At 37.3% G+C, this 21,220-nt stretch overlaps 1 protein-coding gene across 4 annotated transcripts in view; it reads left to right on the plus strand.

The window, feature by feature from the left end:
• The first annotated feature begins 333 nt into the window (after positions 1-333).
• The window catches only part of DCUN1D5 (defective in cullin neddylation 1 domain containing 5), a 41,929-nt gene continuing 21,042 nt past the window's right edge, over positions 334-21,220 (plus strand). Inside the window, exons 1-4 of one of the 4 annotated variants that reach the window (XM_003253056.4) lie at positions 334-762; positions 3,300-3,391; positions 9,286-9,356; positions 9,773-9,864. In XM_003253056.4, coding sequence (XP_003253104.1) covers positions 677-762; positions 3,300-3,391; positions 9,286-9,356; positions 9,773-9,864 — 341 coding nt within the window. In that variant the 5' untranslated portion in view covers positions 334-676. Of the gene's footprint in view, positions 866-3,299; positions 3,392-9,285; positions 9,357-9,772; positions 9,865-21,220 lie in introns of all 4 variants that reach the window. The other 3 variants (XM_030829028.1, XM_030829031.1, XM_030829030.1) reach the window with 3 other exon arrangements.

Consider the following 21,220-nt stretch of genomic DNA (forward strand, 5'->3'; position numbering starts at 1 on the left):
AAACACGCAAGACACACGGTGATAACGCATTTAAGGGGTGGGAACACTTCAGGTGAGGTTATCGTGTGGAAGAGCTCAGAAGTGGAACTTGGTCTACTTTACCAGGTTATTTTTAACGTCAACTGCAAAGTATTAGTAGTTTCATTTTTTGGCGGTGACTGCCAGCATCAGAGCGCGGTAGAAGCTTCATGGGAAAGGTCAGGATACCCTGGACAGGATACAGAATTCCGCGGGCAGCCGCAGTCGAAGAGCCCGACAGCTTCGCCCTGCCTGGCCTACCTACGACTGGCAGAGGCTAACCGGAACCACGCCCCTTCCCGGGACCGGCTCCGCGATTGCGTCACTTCCGGGCCTCAGCGATTCGCCTCCGGGTTAGGCTGAGCCTCTTGCTTGCTGTGACTGGTGGAGCTGCCGCGCTGTCCGCGTTATCTCCTCCTGGTGAGAACGAACCGCAGTGTCCACCGGCCAGGAGCCAGCCCTGTCCCGGTCAGAGAAAGACGACGAGGATACCTGGGAGCGGGCGGCGGCCGGGGTGGGCCGCTCCGGTGCGGGCTGGCGACTCTGCTCCTCCGCTTGCTGCTGTCTCTGGGAACTGGGTGCCAGCGTTGAGGGGCTTCCAGCGGACAGGGACCCCCTTCCCCGGCTCCCCTGCCCACCCTGCCGGGGAGGGCGGAAGATGCCGGTGAAGAAGAAGAGAAAATCCCCTGGGGTGGCAGCAGCAGTAGCGGAAGACGGAGGCCTCAAAAAGTGTAAAATCTCCAGGTACCATCTCCCCCCACCCTTCAAGCTTCCCTCCTCCCTCCTTTGCTGGACAACTGGAGGAGAAGGAGTCGGGCCCGGCCTGCCGGGCTGGGGCTGGAGACAGGTGAGGCCCCTTTGATCCAGCTAGGCGGTAGGTGCCGAACACCGCGAGTCTCCGCGCCCGACCCGACCTCGTGTTCGAGTGTGTGCACGCTGTCGTTTATGGAGAGACTAGAAGAGCCGCCCACGTTAAGAGTCTACGTGCCCTACAGGGTGGGGAACAGATGCATATGTAAATTGCGCTTCCCCCCACCCCCCCACCCCCACCCCCACCCCCACCCCCACCCCACAACCGACCCTCGATCCTACTCCGGTATCGCTCCTCTGCCTTTTTCTAGACTTAGAAGTGAGTACATATCTGCAGAAGGGTCACTTCTAGAATTTCTTTGTAGAGTGTGAAGAAAGCAGAACTTAAGGAATCTTGACAACTGTCTTGGTAATGGTAGAAAGGAAAACTTGTGTGCTATAATTGGCCTCCATATTTAGTATTTGGAGTGGCCTAACCCGGAAGGTCCCAGCAGGAGGCCTTTTAAATTGCAGGAGCCCCATTTTCTGGAAGTATAGTGCCTCACCTATGCCAAGTCCCTGTGTGCAGAGTTGGAAAGGCCCTGCATGCTTTTTGTCTTCTAGCATTCAGGACGCTGTTAGCTCTCTGCATAAATTAAATAATTTGTGAGCTCTTGTACTTTGTGTCCTACTGGTAAGAAAGAAGACAAGGCAGAACTATATAGTAGTAGCTCTTTGATCCCCTTGTAGCATATCATGGAGGCATCACAGCAAAATTATATGCTACAAAAAAACTGCAATTTTGGTGTGAGAAATGGTTTTGTTTGTTTTTTTTTTGGTTTTTTTTTGTTTTGTTTTTTTGAGACGGAGTCTTCACTGTTGTCCAGGCTGGAGTGCAGTGGCGCGATCTACCCTCACTGCAACCTCCGCCTCCCGGGTTCAAGCGATTCTCCTGCCTCAGCCTCCTGAGTAGCTGGGATTACAGGCCCCCGCCACCACGCCCTGCTAATTTTTTGTATTTTTAATAGAGACGGGGTTTCGCTATGCTGGCTAGGCTGGTCTTGAACTCCTGACCTCGCGATCTGCTCGCCTCGGCCTCCCAAAGTGTTGGGATTACAGGCGTGAGCCACCTCGCCCGACTGAGAAATGCTTTTTTAAAAAATAACCATATTAGCTGCCTTTTCATCAATGGTTGGCACTCGATATGACAACTTCAGATGCTACTATTGAAAGAATACTGTAGCCAGGATTATAATAAGGAAATAATGATAGAGCTCTCCTTAAAGAGAGATCTGCTTAAACTGTGAGGTAGATGACTTACCTAGTCTGCATTTCCTTTTTTGTAATTGGTCGACTTTTTTCCCTCATTACTGTGTTTTGGTAAAGGAGTCTATGGAGTATTTCTTAGGCTATTAATGTGAACGATTATATACTTACACCTCTTGTTAGTCGACATTAGAATTTGACATGGTTACTTTACTAGCTCGTATTTTTATAAGATATAGGCAAATTATTATTCATTTTTGTATTACTCTATCTCATGGCCATCTTAAGTATATGATGTATTAAAATTTTTTAAGTTAAGTAGATAGCTGAGCAGGCAGTATTATTAGAACTCAGGTGATACTTTGCTCTATCAATTTAAATTTTTAAATATGATACCCTTATTTTACATTACTCAATTACAGAAGTTCTATCATTTCTATATCATTGTGGTAGGGTAATTATTTGAGTTCCTTGAAAAAAGTTTCTCTGAAGGCCATTAAATTCTAGAGGCCATTTTGAACTTAACAATTTTAGTTATTTTATGAAAAACAATGAAAATGATTTTATGAAAAAAATGAAAAAGAATAAACAGAACTTAGGATTAAATAGCCTTGTCCCAATTATTTGGACTATTATTAACTTTTAGGGTTTTTTTGTTGTGTTTTTTAAAATCTGTGTGATTTAATATACCCTTAGGTCCTAAGTCATCATTTATCTTGAAAAATCTATTTAAGCTTAGGTGATAAAACAATATCTGTTAATATAACATTTTATTTTGAAATATTGATTCATTAAGTATCAAAATATACTTTCTAAGAGTTTGTTTTCAAATATTTATCTATTACACACAAATAGAATTTATATACAAATCAATAGAATCACAATAAATTTATACTCTCCCAACTACTAGGTTGAACTTCTTTGTAGTCTTTTAAAATGTGGGGAAATAACTGATATTTTTGGATTTGGATACTGAGTGAAGAGGTATTTGGGTTTTGTTAGCCAATAATTCTTATGTATAGACTACTGTTTCAAGTTGCAATTACTTAACAACTTCAGTTTTTTTCCAATAATGCCAACCGAAGAAAAAACCTTTGTTTAATGTGAATGGAAGTAGTTAATTTTGAACTTAGTTTTTCTCTAAGAGTTAGTTTTCTCTAAGAACTTAGTTTTACTCTAAGAGTTGAGATGTGATAAAAATCTTAGGCATCTGTGTGTTTTCTAAGCTATTGCAGATCCCAACCCCCTGCTAGACTAATAAGTGGAGAGGAACATTTTTCAAGCAAGAAGTGCCTGGCTTGGTTTTATGAATATGCAGGTAATGAAATTAATATAAGAAGATATCAGTCATATGCTTTAAAAAGTGTATTTGGCTTATTCATTTAACAAATTATCTGTTACAGGCCTGCTATGTGTTAGTGCTGTGTACTGGGATGAGGGTTAGGACTGAGGATTGTGGGTAGACTAAAGATTTGTTGCCAATTTAGGCTGATATTTCTTTAAATATATATTCAGTGTATATTTACTGGGAGGGAAGAACTTATTTACTATTAATAAAATGTGTAAACAAAGACAGAGTCACTTATTTACATCTATTGGCTAAAGTAATATTCTGGAAAATAAAAGGGACACAATAAAACATTTTTGTATTTGATAGTGTGGAAAACACAAAGTACATAATAAAACATTTCTATTCAATATTATTTTTTTGAAATTTTTCCGAACTAACATTTTCTGAAACTTTTGAGGAGACATAGTAAAAGATTTAAACCCTTCAGTTATAATTGTACAACACATTTACCTTTTAACAATTATCATTTAGCCATCCACTTCTACTAGAGATGCAATAGTAAGAAAATAAATAGACTGATATTAATACAGCATGATAAATACTATATTCAGAAAATACACTGTGAGAGTTCGTAGGAGGAATATATAACCCAGCTTTTAAAGTGTCATGGGAGTTTTCTAGAGGAGCTAACTTAACCTCAGCTAAATCTTGTAACTGGTGGATGAAGAGCCCTAGGCCCAGGGTGGGGTTGTCAAAACCAGCCAGAGATGAGGCTGAAGAGTTAAGCAAATATATGCAAAAGAACACTTAAACTATCTCATAAACATATGGAATTTTTTCCCCCTTAGAATGGTTTTGTTTTTTTGGAGTTATTGATTTTAAAGCTTTTCTTTTTCTTTTCCCTGTTTCCTTTTTTTAACCTGCTTCGCTTTTTTTCTCCTTCTTTTAATTACCATCATTCTCAAAATGTTTGTTTAAAATAAAAGTGTATATGTAGCTATTGCCTTATATTTAGTGCTCATCCACATTAAGGTCTAAAGTAGTATACTTTGAACTTGAGGTATAAGTTTAGGCTAATTGTATGGAATGTGAGTCTATTTTGAAAGGGGGGCAGTAACTTTACTGTTGGGATCAGCTGAGTGATCCCAAAGTACAATTTTAAAATTGTTTAGTAGCAGAACAGATTCTTTCTAGACCAGAAATAAATGCTATTACTGGCATCCCAAGACAACCACTAACCCAATTTAAATGAAGGGAATTCATTTCTTACTGACCTCCATTTAAAATGTTGACCCATTATCCCAAATGCCAGTTTTACTGGTATGAATGATATAGAATCAAAAGGTCACCCATCTTATTTCACTTATAAAGGTTACTAGATACAATAGAAATAGAAAATATTTGCCTCAACTAGGAACTTTTCTAGGTAGCATAAGATTCTAATTAAACATTTGTTTACTATATTAGCATTTTTAATAGCCAACATAATAATTGCATTATTCCAGGAATTGTCCTAGGTATTTTTTCTTGTGACTGTTCTATTAAGTAGGTAGTATTATCACCACCTCCCCACTACAACTTTATTTTTTGAGACAGAGTCTCACTCTGTCACCCACGCTGGAGTGCAGTGCTGTGATCATGGCTCACTGCAGCCTTGAGCTCCTGGGCTCAGGCCATCCTCCCACCTCAGCCTTCCTAGTAGGTGGGAATATAGGCATGTGCCACCACGCCCGGCTAATTTTTTAAATTTTTTGTAGAAATGGGGTTTCAGCCGGGTGTGGTGGCTCACGCCTGTAATCCCAGCACTTTGGGAGGCCAAGGGGGCGGATCACGAGGTCAGGAGATCGAGACCATCCTGGTTAACGTTGTGAAACCCCGTCTCTACCAAAAACACAAAAAATTAGCCAAGCGTGGTGGCACGTGCCTGTAGTCCCAGCTACTTGGGAGGCTGGGGCAGGAGAATGGCATGAACCCAGGAGGCGGAGCTTGCAGTGAGCCGAGATTGCGCCACTGCACTCCAGCCTGGGTGACAGAGCAAGACTCTGTCTCAGAAAAAAGAAAAAAAGAAATGGGGTTTCACGATGTTGCCCAGACTGGTCTTGAACTCCTGGGCTCAAGTGATCTACCTGCCTCAGCTTCCCAAAGTGGTGGGATTACAGGCATGAGCTGCTGTGCTTGGCCATATCTTCATTTTACAGATGAGAAAACTGAGACTTAGATTAATTAATTTGCCCAAGATCATATCGTGACAAGAGCCAGGATTCAAACCCAGGTCCTTCTGATTCTAAAGTCCATACTTTTTTAACTACTATGCTTTTATGTATTTTTTACTTAAATTTTATAATGTTTATAATTATATATAGTTATAAACATTTTGTTATAATAGACATTATTTTATGTTTATTTTTTATTCAAGCTAATTTTCACTTTTGCAAAGAAAATATTGGTACTCTTGGTTAATTTCTGTCATCCATTCAATAAATATTGAGCACTTGTTTTGAGTCAGGCACTGTGCTGAGTGCTGGATATATAGTGCTGAGCAAGTCAGACAAGATCCCTGCCTTTGGGGGACTTGCCTTCTGGTGAGGAAGACAATCAGTAAACAGGTATGTAGGCAAGATAAGTACAGATTGTGGGGAGTTATAAGGATAATAAATATGGTGAGGTTCAGGAATAGAGAATAAAGAAGTGTTAGATGGACTTTCAGATAGAGTGATTAGGGAAGGCCTCTCTGTGGAGACCACTTTGTGCAGAGACCGACCTGATTAGGGAGGAACCATTTGTTTGCCAAATAAACAGTAACTTCTGTCTTGAAATGGGTATGTCCGTATTAAAATGAAGGCAATAATTTTGCCTACTGAGAATAATACATGTAAAGCCCTTAGCACAATACCTGGTATATAGTCAGAACCCAAATGTTATTATTATTAAAACAGTAATAGCATTACAGCATCAGATTTACTGGTTGTGTGTTTTTTACAATGTTCCAAAATTAATGACTCTTAACGTAGCTCATGTTGAAGGTGCTGTGTCACTGAGCTTTTTTTTTTTTTTTTTTTTCCCCTAAGCATCTGTTACGGCTGGCATGGTATTAGGCCTTGCAGATATAGCTGGGAACATTTCTTTATGGTTATAAAGAAATCAAGAAGTTGAGCGTGTTTTTAGTTTTGAAAATATCACTGAACTTGTTACTATGGTATTATATCATGTATGATAAAGCTGTTTTGTTCTTTCACAAGACCTCATTCTTGAGTGATATTTAAATTAATGATTCAGTAATATACTGGTCTGTGGTAATTAAAAACATGGAAAGTGAAAGGGCAGTTTTAAAGTCTCATAGAGTCAAAAAATAAGGTTGGAATTGCATAGTCCCAATGTAGTACCTAGCTGGTGGAGTAGAGTGAACTCATAGTATGAACAAAATCATTTCTATAGCTTCTTCAATTGAGTGGAAACCTAGTTGTCCAAAAGAGTTAATTAAATTTAGCTCCAGAGGTTTTACCCAGGGAGTAGTTTTATTAGAAAGATTGGAAGCAATGTTATTGGAAGGATTAACATTTTGCAGTCCCGGGAAAGCACATTAGTTACAGACCTCACATTAGACTTAGATCTTTTACTATTTACATCACTTTGGCAAAGTCAGTTAACATTTACAGACCTTATCTAAGTTTTAAGGTATTATATCTCTATGTAATCTCATTTGACTTGCCTCTAACCAAATTCTAATTAGTAATCACCAAGTAATCCTCCAGTTTCTGGGGGGCGGGGGGGGCTATACTGATATTTCTTTTTTATTTTTTATATTTTTTGAGACGAAGTCTCGCTCTGTCACCTACGCTGGAGTGCAGTGGTGCAATCTCGGCTCACTGCAACCTCTGCCACCTAGGTTAAGTGATTCTCCTGCCTTACCCTCCTGAGTAGCTGGGATTATAGGCACCTGCCACCACATCTGGCTAATTTTTGTAGTTTTAGTAGAGACAGGGTTTCACCATCTTGGCCAGGCTGGTCTTGAAATCCTGACCTCGTAATCCATCCACCTCGGCCTCCCAAAGTGCTGAGATTACAGGCGTGAGCCACTGCTCCTGGCTTATACTGATGTTTCTTGACATCCTCTTCAGCTTTCTCTTCGAATCACTGATGGCAACTTTGAGAGCAAGTATGTTTTCTTGATGCTTTAGAAAAATTTACAATATATTCACATCATGGCTTTTAAAAAAACCATTTGTCTTTTCCCTTAATTTTTTATTTTTTGTTTTTTTTGAGACAGGGCCTTACTCTCTCCCAGGCTGGAGTATAATGGTGTGATCATGGCTCACTGCAGCCTCAAACTCCTGGGCTCAAGCAGTCCTCCCACCTCAGTCTTCTGAGTAGCTGGGACCACAGACTGGCACCACCACACAAGGCTATTTTTTTTTTTTTCCTGGAGATGGGGTCTCCTTATGTTGTCCAGGTTTGTCTGGAACTCCTGGGCCCAAGTGATAATCCCACCTCGGCCTCCCGAAGTGCTAAGATTACAGGCATGAGCCACCGCACCTGGGCCTCTTAAATTTTTAAATCTGATTTTTGTTTTCTTTCAATCATATATAAGAATACATACTCAGTTGTGCATTTTAACACCTTTATTGTATATGTATGCCTTTTAAGTTATAAAATTAACACATTCTCATATAAACAATTCTCCAAATATATAAAGGAAGAGAAAGCGCCCTGTGGTTAATCACCCCCTTCACCTTTTAACACGAGTGCATTGTTAGTACTTATTTAAACCTAGTAACACTTACCATGTTACACAAAAAAATTAAAAAGGGTTTTGGCTTCAGACCATGTATTAATGTCATCTTAGCAGCTTGGATCTCAGGCAGCAAGAATGTATTGACTTTATGTTGTGCTAGTAACCTAAAGATGGTGCTGTCAAAGCTACCTGAGCAGCCTTGGTCTAGTCTATGGTTTATAAAGCTGAAGGATTTTCATCCTTGAAAAAGGAAAATAGAGACTTCTCTTGACTCTTAAGAATAATATCTCAAGATTATATTTTCAAAATCCCATAGCAGTAAACACATTTCTCATATTATTACAAAATTTGTTTTATTCTTACCCAGTCACAAAAGAGATCTAGTGATGATGTAATTACTATATTTTGGGAATCTGATAACATTTTGAAAAAATGATAATTGATGTATTGATTTATTAGTGTTGCTAAGGGTGTAAAATAAGGAACAAGTTAAATGCCAGCAATTAATTTTTGGACGAATGATAGCCACTAGCTAATTAAAAGATCAAACTTTTGTTTCTACATTAAGGTGACATTAATGCTTGCTGTCTGTTTTAGAACCAAGATGATAAGGAAAATAGCTCTTTCTGGAAATGGAATGTAGTAATTTCCATAAGTCATTATTTTCAAAATACATTTGTCTTTTTCAATAATTAAATTATATTTGGGTGTATTTCAAAAGGATAATAAATGTCCTGTTTTATAGGTAAATATATTCCCCTTCTGATTACTGTATTGAACTTTGTGTTGGTTCTGATATTCCAGTAGATTAAGAAGCTCCAGCTGCCTTATGTTTTTTCATATTCATGCATTGTCAAAAATTTTATTCAGAGTAGGCTCTCAGTGAATTTTTTTTTTAATGGACCGGTTTGAGTTTTTGTACTAACTTGTGATTGATACTAATGGAGTATTTCTTTGCTGCTTTTTAAATTTTCTTAATTTCATATTGTAATGTGGTGTTCAAAGAATACTTCATAAATTTTAAATTTTAAATCCTGTAGCAAATATTTATACTTATCAAAGCTATGCCAAAATTCAAATTTAATTATTTGCAAAATATTATGGTGTGTTCATGGGTACCTTTAGCATGATGATTTATGTTTTATGTTGATATTATAACAAAATATGTTAATTATTTTTGTCTTTGAAGGTCCTGATGAAGTTGTAGGGCCAGAAGGAATGGAAAAATTTTGTGAAGACATTGGTGTTGAACCTGAAAATGTATGTTTTATTTCTAAGTAGAATGGCATATAAGTGGGGTATAGCATATTTGTGAATTTCTAAAAATTGAGACACTTTAATCTTGTATGAAGATTTTATTGCTTCATGTTTAATATTGTAAATTTGCATTTAGGGTATTTTTAATCAGTTTAAGTTGGGCAAATGTGTTCTTTCTTGATACAAATGTTATATGTAATAGAATAAGAGATTCTACCTTCAGAAACTGTTAGAACTTTTTACTTTTAAGAAATTGGCACATCTCAATTTCTTTATATATAGTTAATAATTCCAGAGGTTGTACTCTTTAATAGTTGAAGGATGGAAGTAGTTGTGTAAAAATGCTCTCCATGATAAATATAGACATGATTATCTCTATGCTGACTTTTCCCCTATCCTTTATGTTCTGTTCTTTCCAGATTATTATGTTAGTTTTAGCGTGGAAATTGGAGGCTGAAAGCATGGGATTTTTTACCAAGGAAGAATGGTTAAAGGGAATGACTTCATTACAGTAAGAAATTTTTTTAAAAAACAAATTTGATGGCCTATTTGAAGATCTTAATTGATATTTTGTGCTTCATAATTTTCAGGAGTAAGGTTTCACCTTAAATCAAATCTGTTTGATCTATAACAATTAGTTTGGGGATTGAAAAAATTATATTGTGGTCTTGGGCAAATGAATAGGTACCCCATGTTTTATATTCCCTAAGAAGGAACCTTAGTACAGTCCTATTAAAATTCCTTGATTCTCTTGGTGAGTGACTTAAAAGTCTGTGATCAAGGACCTATTTATTTACAGGTTGTTTGAGTATAAGGATTTTCCTCTCTGAATACAGAATTCTACTATCTAAGGAGTATGTTCGGTGGGCAGCCCTAAGCTCTAGGGCCTCCTCTCCCTTCTTCACTTTTATATTTGACTTTAAAAATTTGAAGATAGAGTTACATAACCCTTTTGTGATTTCTTTATTGCCAAGTGAATTTCATAAAGGACAAAAGTAGAAATGTTATAACAGCTCCCATACAATCTTTACCCATTCTATAGTCCTACACTTTAAGTTTAGGATCCTGTCTTTGAACATTTTCATAAGTTATAAAATTGCACCTTATAAAAATAATTTGATTTTGGCTTTCCTGAATGAAGTGTGCTTAATTTCAGAATCAATTAGTAATTTTGTGTTAATTGTATAGTATCATGTTTCTAGTGTTTCTGCAGGGTATTAGTTATCAACATTCTAAAATAGAGAAAGCATTAATTTATAATATTTTTGAGGCAAAAACTGGGGCTTAATTAGCTGTGTGGTTTCCTGTTGTGATTATGCTTTCATTAACACATGTAATTATTCTTTATTTTTTGCCTGGCCTTAAATTTTTTTTTAAAGTATTTGTTTATGAGGCACTAAAATTTTTAAATTTGGATTTTCAGTGCCTAATGGTTTGTAATTCTATTTTTTAACTGACATTAACATGTAGACATGTAGATATTTTGTATATTTATTATTGGGTAAAAGCCTTTGCTCATGTGAACCAAATCATAATTTCTTGAATGGAATATAAAATCAACCCTCCCACTTGCATTTTTTTAATAGTCTGAGACCCAGAGAGGTTAAGAAAATATTTGGCACAGTTCCTTAGTAGTAGTGCTTAGTTAGAACCTAGAATTCAAATTTCCTGATTACCAATCTATAATACTGTATTCCTATTATATTGTTACTTTCTATATAAATCAACATTCCTTATAAAATAGAGGACCATTATTTTTAAATTATAGCATTTCCTACCAAGACTGAATTCTGCCCATTTAGGTGTCATAATATGCCCAGTTAAATACATTGACTCTGAAATTCTTTGGATTATTTCTCACCATTTAATTAGCTTTTTGGAGAAAGATTAAACAAATATACAGAAGAATATGCAAGTAATATAGGTTTTATAAAACTCAGTGTGTTTTACTAAAATTTATGTTGTAATATGGCTTATTAATGTAAGACATTTGTCATTATAAGTGCATTTTGGACTACTACTGCTGCTACTACTACTCCTCCTTCTCCTCTTTGAATACTGCTTTTTGAAGTATCTCAACTAACAAGTGGCTGTATATTTTTAAACCTGAAAGTTTCTTATTTATGTTTTTGCATAAGTTGATACAATATAAAAAGTCTTTTTATAACAAAAATGTGTAAGCACAAAGCATTTCTAATGTATACTTCTGAATAATTAATATCATATGGTCTTGCGTATGAGAATAGAAACTGACTAGCCCATGAGCATGTTTTTTTTTTTTTAGATGGAGTCTCGCTTTGTCACCAGGCTGGAGTACAGTGGCGTGATCTCAGCTCACTGCAACCTCTGCCTCCTGGGTTCAAGCGATTCTCCTGCCTCAGCCTCCCGAGCTGGGACTACAGGCACGTGCCTCCACGCCCAGCTAATTTTGTGTATTTTAAGCAGAGACAGGGTTTCACCATGTTAGCCAGGATGGTCTCAATCTCCTGACCTCGTGATCCACCTGCCTCGACCTCCCAAAGTCCTGGGATTACAGGTGTGAGCCACTGCACCCGGCCAAGCATGGTTTTTATTAGCACACCTTTCCTGTAGGAAGGTCACAGGGTATACAAAATAAAAGCAATTATTCAGCACTTAAATTTGTCCCAGAAGTTTCTCTTTCACTCATTTATTATTCCTTTCCCATTTGCACAGAATAATATACTGTAGAGCCTTGAAGCTGCTGAGGAATGCTTGAAGTGAGCATTCTTGACCTGGAAAATCGTTGGTTTTTTCCCTCATGATCTGGGTTACCGTGTGAAATACAAAGTGTTTCTCTTCAGTTGGCCGAGTCTTATTACTCCTTGAATTTTCTTATAAAAAACTTGCTATGAATAAAACAGTTTGAAATTTAAACCAAGGAAGACAAAAAATCTGTCTTTAGAAATTATTCGTTGCTTAGTATAGTTGTTCTATATAATAAACTTAATCTTAAAATATAAAACTTTATTATCAATTCCCTCTGATATTTTTCATACTTTTATAATTTCACCTGGGCATCTAATGATCTCTTAAATCATCTTAAGACAGTCATGAGTTGTTTCAATTAATTAATTTTAACCCATAAAACTCTTTATAACTATGTTGGTCTGTTAAAAAAATAGAAACAGTCTGTTAGTTTAAAACATACACTGTGTTAAAGGATAGTAGACTATAATAATCATGATTAGTTATCTATATTGTGTAATGCTTTATGGTTTGCAGACTACTTTGTTAACATTCGTTTTCTATTCATTTAGGCTTTCTATAACTGAATTGGCTTTCCTTTTTGTGTGAAAGAATTTGTGGGTATATGAACTTGGATGTAACTGGCCTAGACTAGCCATTTTGTAAGTTTCAGGGGATGAAATTGCTATATGCTTTTCACATCTATTCTTCCATGTAATTTTCATCTTTGTTTAATAATAGCCAAATTTCCTTGCAAATCTAAGGTGTTAATTTTTTTTTTTTTTTTTTTTGAGACAGGGTCTGGCTCTATTACCCAGACAGGAGAGCAGTGACACAATCATGGCTCACTGCAACCTAATCTCCTGGGCTCAAGTAATTCTCCCACTTCAGCCTCCCAAGTAATTGGGACCACAGGCACATGCCACTACACCTGGCTATTTTTTTTTTTGAGAGACAGGGTCTCACTATGTTGCCCAGGCTGGTCTCAAACTCCTGGGCTCAAGTGATCCTCCAGCTTGTCTCACTGTGTTGCCCAGGCTGGTCTCAGACTCCTGGGCTCAAGTGATCCTCTAGCCTTGGCCTCCCAAAGTGTTGCAATTACAGGCGTAAGCCACTGTGCCCAGTATTAATTTTAATTTAATTTTGTAGATACTTATATTAGACACCTATATTATGTAAGGCACAGTATCACTTACTGGTGATCACAGCAAGGAATAAGATGCAGCTTTTGTCCTTTAGTCATATTCTTCTAGGTCAGGGAAATCATTACAATACTATAACCCAGCTAACCTTTTTGGCACCAGGGACCAGTTTCGTGGAAGACAGTTTTACCACGGATGGGGCTGGGGAGAAGGGAAGGATGGCTTCAGGATGCAACTGTTCCACCTCAGATTATCAGGCATTAGATTCTCATAAGGCGCATGCAACCCAGATCCCTCGCACGCACAGTTCACAATAGGGTTCGCATTCCTGTGAGAATCTAATGCTGTTGCTGTTCTGACTGGAGGTGGATATGCTCGCTCACTCGCCTGCCACTCGCCTCCTGCTGTGCAGCCTGGTTTCTAACAGGCCACAGGCTGGTAATTATGCTCAGCCCAGAGATTGGGCACCTTGCTTTAACCATAAACCAAGGAGAATGTGACAAGTGCTAGAGTGGAAATACAATGTACTATGAAAGCACAGATGAGTAAGGTTAATTACAGCTGAGTAGGTAGGTAAATGTAGGTGTGGCCTGTGAATTAGAACATGAAGAATGATTAGGATTTTGTTTGTTGAGGATACAGGAAAATGTTTCAGAAGAGGAAAATTGTGAGCAGGACCTTGAGGAAGGAAAGCATATGTTTGAAGGAAGTAGTTTGATTTCTTAGAATTGTAAAATACATAAAAAAATTGCTGGGATAGGTTTTGAATTCTAATATTTTGAGTGATGGCTTCACTGTAAAGTGCTTTAGCTAATATGTTGAGAGAGCCTAAATCTGTGTTACAGATACTGGGAAACCATCAGAGATTTTAAAGCACAGGAATCTTAAAAGATTTGGGGGATAATTTTCAATGAGCTATTGTTTTTAATATTTTAAAGTCATAGTCTCTTTTGAGAGTCTTATGAGAACTGTGGACCTCGTTCCCATTAAGAGGCACATGTACTGCTAGACACAAAAATTTGATGTGCTCTCAGGAGGTTATGGAATTTCTCTTCCTACATCTATAGATACGAGGTTCCAAGGATACTTGGCGAGTTTTTGTTCTGGCATAGTGCACTAGAGTGGAGGTCTTTTCTCATATCTGCTAGCTGAAAGTCTGGTGTTGGAACAAGGGTGAAATAATATACCAGTGGAGAAAACTCAACATAGACCTTTGAAGAGGACTGTACTTGATTATGATAATGAAAAAAAGGACAAGACAAGAGCATCTGACAACAGTGGTAGTAATTACGCTGCCTGCCAGTAGGTTGCAGTTTGTAAATCTCGTCTCTGTATTGAGCCCCGGACTTTGAAGTTTAAAAGGAATGGCAGGGCCTGACCATCTGAGAGAGAGGGGAATAGGGAACATTTATATGATTTTTTTTTTCGGTGGGTGTGGAAGAGGGGAGTAAATGAAATGCCATCATGTGTGTGATGTGACTGTCATTCATTTAGCATTTGGGGCCCAACTACTAATTGCCATTAGCATCCTTCCCCTCTGTTCTCTCTTAAGGTCATTATGACAATTTCAAAATGCCCCTCTGCACATTTTCAAATACCCCTAGAAGTAGATGGTATTGTTCTGGTTGAGAAAGCTTATTTAGAGGAATTTCTAAATCCAGAACTTTGTGACACAGTTCTTTGTGTTACACATCAGTGTGTCACAGCACAGTCACTGGGACTTACGGATTAGGAAGAGAGCCTCACTTATATCTAATACATGCATGAAACTTTCTTCTAACTTTAAAGGTCTTTAATGAAACACAAGTTCAAAAGCCTCCCTTTGTAATCAGTTGCTTAGCAATACCAGGAAATTAATTTCCAAGTCCTAACGTTGAAATTAAAACCCATTTCTTCTCTTTCTAACTACAGTGGCCTTGGAGAATGGTGTATCGTATTGTGCCAGTGTTCCCTAAAATCTATGTGGTTTTATTTGGTTGTTATTTGGAAAACTATCTCTTGCTTTCCATAGTATGCTAGTTAAGTATGCATTTCTTTTTATTTCGGAGGAAATATTCTTTTTTCTAAACTTCCCAATTTCTGAGGTATTATGTTAGTATTTTGGAGCTAGATTCAATATAAAAATTGTATTGCTGTTAGTAACTGCCTCGGTATGTTGGTTTTGCCAGAGTGTTCACAGTCTTCATGATACTGGTAATAAATATGGAGGTTTGTGTTCTTATTTTTTTTTTTTAATTTGAGACGGAGTCTTGCTTAGTCACCCAGGCTGGAGTGCAGTGGCGCGATCTCGGCTCACTGCAAGCTCCGCCTCCTGGGTTCACGCCATTCTCCTGCCTCAAGACTCCTGAGTAGCTGTGACTACAGGCACCCGCCACCACACCCAGCTAATTTTTTTTGTATTTTTAGTAGAGACGAGGTTTCACCATGTTAGCCAGGATGGTCTTGATCTCCTGACCTCATGATCCACCCGCCTTGACCTCCCAAAGTGCTGGGATTACAGGCATGAGCCACTGTGCTGGCCTGTTCTTTTTTTACTACAAAGAAGTCTGTCGGATTCTTTCTCTGCTCAAGATTTACAGTAGACCATTAGGAATGGTATGACGTAGTTTCTACCAAGGTGTGTAGTGTAGGTGATTTTTAATCCATTTGCCTCAAAAGCATATCAAGGACTGTGCTAAGCATTTAACACGTGGATCCTCATTTAATCTTTATGGTTGTCCTATGAAATTATTATTGTTACCATTTTAAAAATCAGACAACTGAGGCTGAAAAAGTTTAAGTAACTTGCCATATAGTTGTCCTATTAAATTATTGTTATCGCCATTTTAAAAACGAGGAAACAAGCTGAAAAAGGTTTAGTAACTTGCTGAAAGCCACATGACCAGAAATAGATAAGCTAGAATTTTAACCAATCTGTTTGACTTGAAAATTTGTTTTTCCCTTCACTTTATTTCTTAAGCTTATTGAAATTACATAAGTAAGATTGTAACTTTGTGTACCCATGAAATGTAAAATATTTGGAAAATATTATAATTTCTTGGATTCTTATCTGCTTAGTGACTTCTCAGTCACTATGTGCTTTGTGATTTTGTTTGATCTACCATTTACCACTAAGTTTCTCCCAGATAGGAATTTTGAAACATTATATAATTAAATAAATATATCACCTACCCTGTGGTTTATTTTTGGTAGTCACACTTTTATTTAACAAATATTTTTGGAGTGCTATATGTCAGGTCCTGTGTTATGCTATGACAGTGATTTTTAAAATCTGATGGTAAGGAAAGAAAGAACTTTGAATGTCAGGAGGCATCCTTTATCTTCTTTGCCCTCTTAACACTTAAGTCTCAAGTCTGTTAAGATTCTGCGTGAGATTTTGTATGAAAGACGTGACTCACATTATGAAGACTTCGTCTCCATATTTTCAAACATTATAGTGGCATGTAATCTGATAAATTTGTTTTGCATATCCCCATGGTAGAAGTCAACTTTCATTAAAGCATTATTTTTCACATAATGAATAATTTTTGCACTAATAGAAACCACTTAGTGAAATAGGAGGTAATGAATTTCTAATAAGTAAGAATAAATTTTTCTTGTTTCCTCATCAAGCATATTGTCATTCATTCATATATAAGGAATTCTGGTTAACTTATCCAAATTTTGATTTCCATTTCTGGCAATATGGCTACTAAATGTGTGGAGAAACCATTTCTCATGTAAAACACTTAAATGCTGGATAACATATAAAAACATCTTGGCTAGGCTTGGTGGCTCACGCCTGTAATCCCAGCACTTTGGGGTCTGAGGCGGGCAGATCATGAGGTCAGGAGTTTGAGACCAGCCTTGCTGACATGGTGAAACCCCGTCTGTACTAAAAATACAAAAATTATCTGGGCATGGTGGCATGCGCCTATAGTCCCAGCTACTCGGGAGGCTGAGGCAGAAGAATCACTTGAACCCCGGAGGCGTCGGTTGCAATGAGCCGAGATTGCGCCTCTGACTCCAGCTTGGGCGACAGAGTGAGACTCCATCTCAAAAAAAAAAAAAACTTTTTAAAAGTATACTTGGACTTGCCTATAAGGAAAATAAACAGAGGCCCAGAAATGATGAGTGATGGTGATTACATAGAGATCTATGGAGCTGACATTTACCCTGAAGAAACCTACCTATTCCTAGTCACCTAGGGTCTGGCTGTTGACGTGTCATGCATGTTGAGAACAGAGGACACATTTCAAGCAAGACCTTAATAGGATGGGAATCAGATTAAAAACATTGATGACAAACTTATTCAATAAATGGAGATTTGATGACCTGGACCTGGCTTTACATACAATTAGAGGTAAAGGGCTTCTGCCTGAGAGAATTCCTAGTCCTCCAACTTCTGTCTTGCAGATTTGGGGCTGGAATTCACTATCTGACCCAAGCCAAAAATGTGTTTTAGAATAAGACTCTCCTGTTTGTAATGGAAGCAGTTCTTCTGTAGAGAAATTTTACACAAACTTCAATTTTTGCAGAAAAAGGTTCCATGATCACTAGTTTATAATCAGAAATCACTAAACATATTGAGAAATCAGTCTTAAAAAATGAACTTGAGAGTCAGACCCTTTAAGATTAATTGATGAATTATCACAATTTCTGCATAAGACAACTCTGTGGTTACAGAAAAGAGAATGGTCTCAGCTATCAGACTCCAAATAATTAAATTTCTGAAAGTGAAAAACAGCAGGTTAAAAACTCAGTGGCCGGGCGTGGTGTCTCACGCCTGTAATCCCAGCACTTTGGGAGGCTGAGATGGGCCAATCTCGAGGTCAAGAGATTGAGACCATCCTGGCCAACATGGTGAAACCCTGTCTCTACTAAAAATACAAAAATTAGCTGGGTGTGGTGGTGCACGCCCATAGTCCCAGCTACTAGGGAGGCTAAGGCAGGAGAATCGCTTGAACTGGGGAGGTGGAGGTTGTAGTGACCTGAGATTGCACCACTGCACTCCAGCCTGGGGACAGAGCGAGACTCTGTCTCAAAACAAACAAAAACTCAGCAGATGAGATAGAAAGAAGATAATGTAGTTAACGTGTAAGGATCAGTGATCTACAATATCTAAGGAAATTAGTGCAGAGAGGCAGAAGGGGAATGTGAAAGAGATGCTAACGAACATGGAAGATAAATTTTTTTACTGTTGAATTTTCAGAGTTTGCTGATATTACTCTTTCGTTGAATGTGTGTTTTGCAAACATTTTCTTACATTCTATAACTTCTTTCATTCTTGTAACAAGGTCTTTTGCAGAGCAAAAGTTTTTGATGATGTCTAGTTTATTAGTTTTTCCTTTTATGGAGTGTACTTTTTTTTGAGAATCTCACTCTGTTGCACTCCAGTGAGTTGTCTCACTCACAGGTTGCACTCCAGCCTGTGCTGTGATCTTGGCTCACTTCAACCTTCACCTCCTGGATTAAAGCGATCCTCCCCATCAGCCTCCCGAGTAGCCACACACGCATGTGCCACCATACCTGGCTAATTTTTCTATTTTTTAGTAGTGACAGGGTTTCACCATGTTGGCCAGGCTGGTCTCGAAATCCTGACCTCAAGTGATCTGCCCGCCTGAGCCTCCAAAAATGTTGGGATTACAGACATGAGCCCCCACCTCAGTTTTGATGTACTTTTGATGTCAAGTCTAAGAATTATTTGCCTAGCCTTATATCCTGAGAATTTTCTCATGTATTTTTCGAGAAGGCTTGCATTATTAAATTTTACATGTAAGTCAGTGGTGCATTTTGAATTAATTTCTGTAAAAGGTATGTAAATGTTGGACATATTTGTGTACATTTATTTCTGGGTTCTCTGTTCCACTGATGCGTCTTAACCTTCTGCCAGTACCACACAGTCTGGATTACTGTGGCTAAATAGTAAGTCTTGAAATCAGATAGACTGATGCATCCTGTTTCAAAATTGTTTTAGGTATTCTAGTGTATTTGCTTTTCCATATAAATTTTAGAGTAATCTTTTCTTTACAAAAATATCTTGCTGAGATTTTGGTTAAACAGCATATAAATTTGGGGAGAATTGACATTTTTACTGTTTTGAGTCTTTGAATACTCTTAATATTCCTGATATTGGTAATTTTTGTCTTCTCTCTTTTTTTGTCAGTCTTGCTTTGAATACTGGAAGATAGATAATGTCTGTTCATTTTTTTAGGTATTTGATTTTTTCAGTTTTGTGTAGTTTTCAGCATATAAGTCCTGTACATCTTTTGTTGGAATTACACCTAAGTATTTTATTTTTACTTCAATCTATTGTAAATGGTATTTTACATTTTAATGTCCACATGTTCATTACTAATACATAGAAATACAATTGATTTTTGTATGTTTATCTTGTATCCTGTGACCTTGCTGAACTCACCTATTAGTCCTAAGATGTTTTCTGTATAGACCTTTTCTACGTAGTCATGTCATCTGGATTTTCTACATAGTCATGTCATCTGGAAATAGGGACAGTTTGTTTCTCTTTTCTGATCTATATATCTTTTATTTCTTTTTTTATTATTATACTTCAAGTTCTAGGGTAGTTTGAACTTCAAGTTCAACGTGCAGGTTTGTTACATATGTATACATGTGCCACGTTGGTGTGCTGCACCCATTAACTCGTCATTTATGTTAGGTATATCTCCTAATGCTGTCCCTCCCCCCTCCCCCCAACCCCCAACAGGCCCCGGTGTGTGATGTTCCCCACCCTGTATTCAAGTGTTCTCATTGTTCAGTTTCCACCTATGAATGAGAACATGCAGTGTTTGGTTTTCTGTCCTTGCGATAGTTTGCTCAGAATGATGGTTTCTAGCTTCATCCATGTCCCTACAAGGGATGTGAACTCATCCTTTTTTATGGCTGGACAGTATTTCATGGTGTATATGTGCCACATTTTCTTAATCCAGTCTATCATTGATGGACATTTGGGGTGGTTCCAAGTCTTTGCTATTGTGAATAGTGCTGCAGTAAACGTGTGCATATGTCTTTATAGCAGCATGATTTATAATCCTTTGGGTATATGCCCCAGTAATGGGATGGCTGGGTCAAATGGTATTTCTAGTTCTAGATCCTTGAAGAATCACCACACTGTCTTCCACAATGGTTGAACTAGTTTATAGTCCCACCAACAGTGTAAAAGCATTCCTATTTCTCCACATCCTCTCCTATTTCTTTTTTTTGACTTACTGCATGAGCTAGAACTTCTACCACTGTGTCGATAAGAGTGGAAAGAGTAGGCATCTTTTCCTTGTTCCCCATCTTAGAGAGAAAACGTTGGCTTTCACTATTATGTTACCTGTAAGTTACTTATTTATGCTGTACGAAGTTGAGGACACTCCCCTCCATTTTTTTTTTTTTCTCAGCGTTTTATCCTGAATGGATGTTAAATTTTTAAAGTGCTTTTTCTGTATTAAATGATAAAATTAAGTGGCTTTTTTTTTGTATTTGCCTGGTTTTGGTATCAAGGTAATACTGGCTTTATTAATTTTTCTTTATCTTTTAATTTTTCTTTTTTAAAATATTTTAAATTTTCTTAATCTTTTATGTTTTGAGAGAGATTATGTGGAATAAGTCTTTAAAGATTTGTTATAATTCTGCAGTGAAACCATCTGCTCCTGGAGTATCTTTTTTGAAAGTTTTAAAATTTTCAGTTCAATTTCATTAATAATAACAGGTCTACTCAGACTACTGTATATTGTATGTGTTGTAGTTTGTGTTTTTCAAGGAACTTATTGGTCCATTTCATCCAAGTTTTCATGTAGAAAAATCTTTATATGTGTAGAATTTTTATATCTCTATAAAAATCTATATAAAATCTATACATAAAATATTTACATGTAGATTATAAATATCTATATAAATCAATAGATATAAAATATCTATATAAATCAATAGATATAAAATATCTATAGATTATAGATCATATAGATATAGATTATATAAAATTATATAGATTATGTCTGTATAAAAATCTTTATATGTGTAGAAAAATTTGGG

The sequence above is a fragment of the Nomascus leucogenys genome, chromosome 15 (assembly GCF_006542625.1).
Source record: "Nomascus leucogenys isolate Asia chromosome 15, Asia_NLE_v1, whole genome shotgun sequence".
Lineage (NCBI taxonomy): Eukaryota > Metazoa > Chordata > Mammalia > Primates > Hylobatidae > Nomascus > Nomascus leucogenys.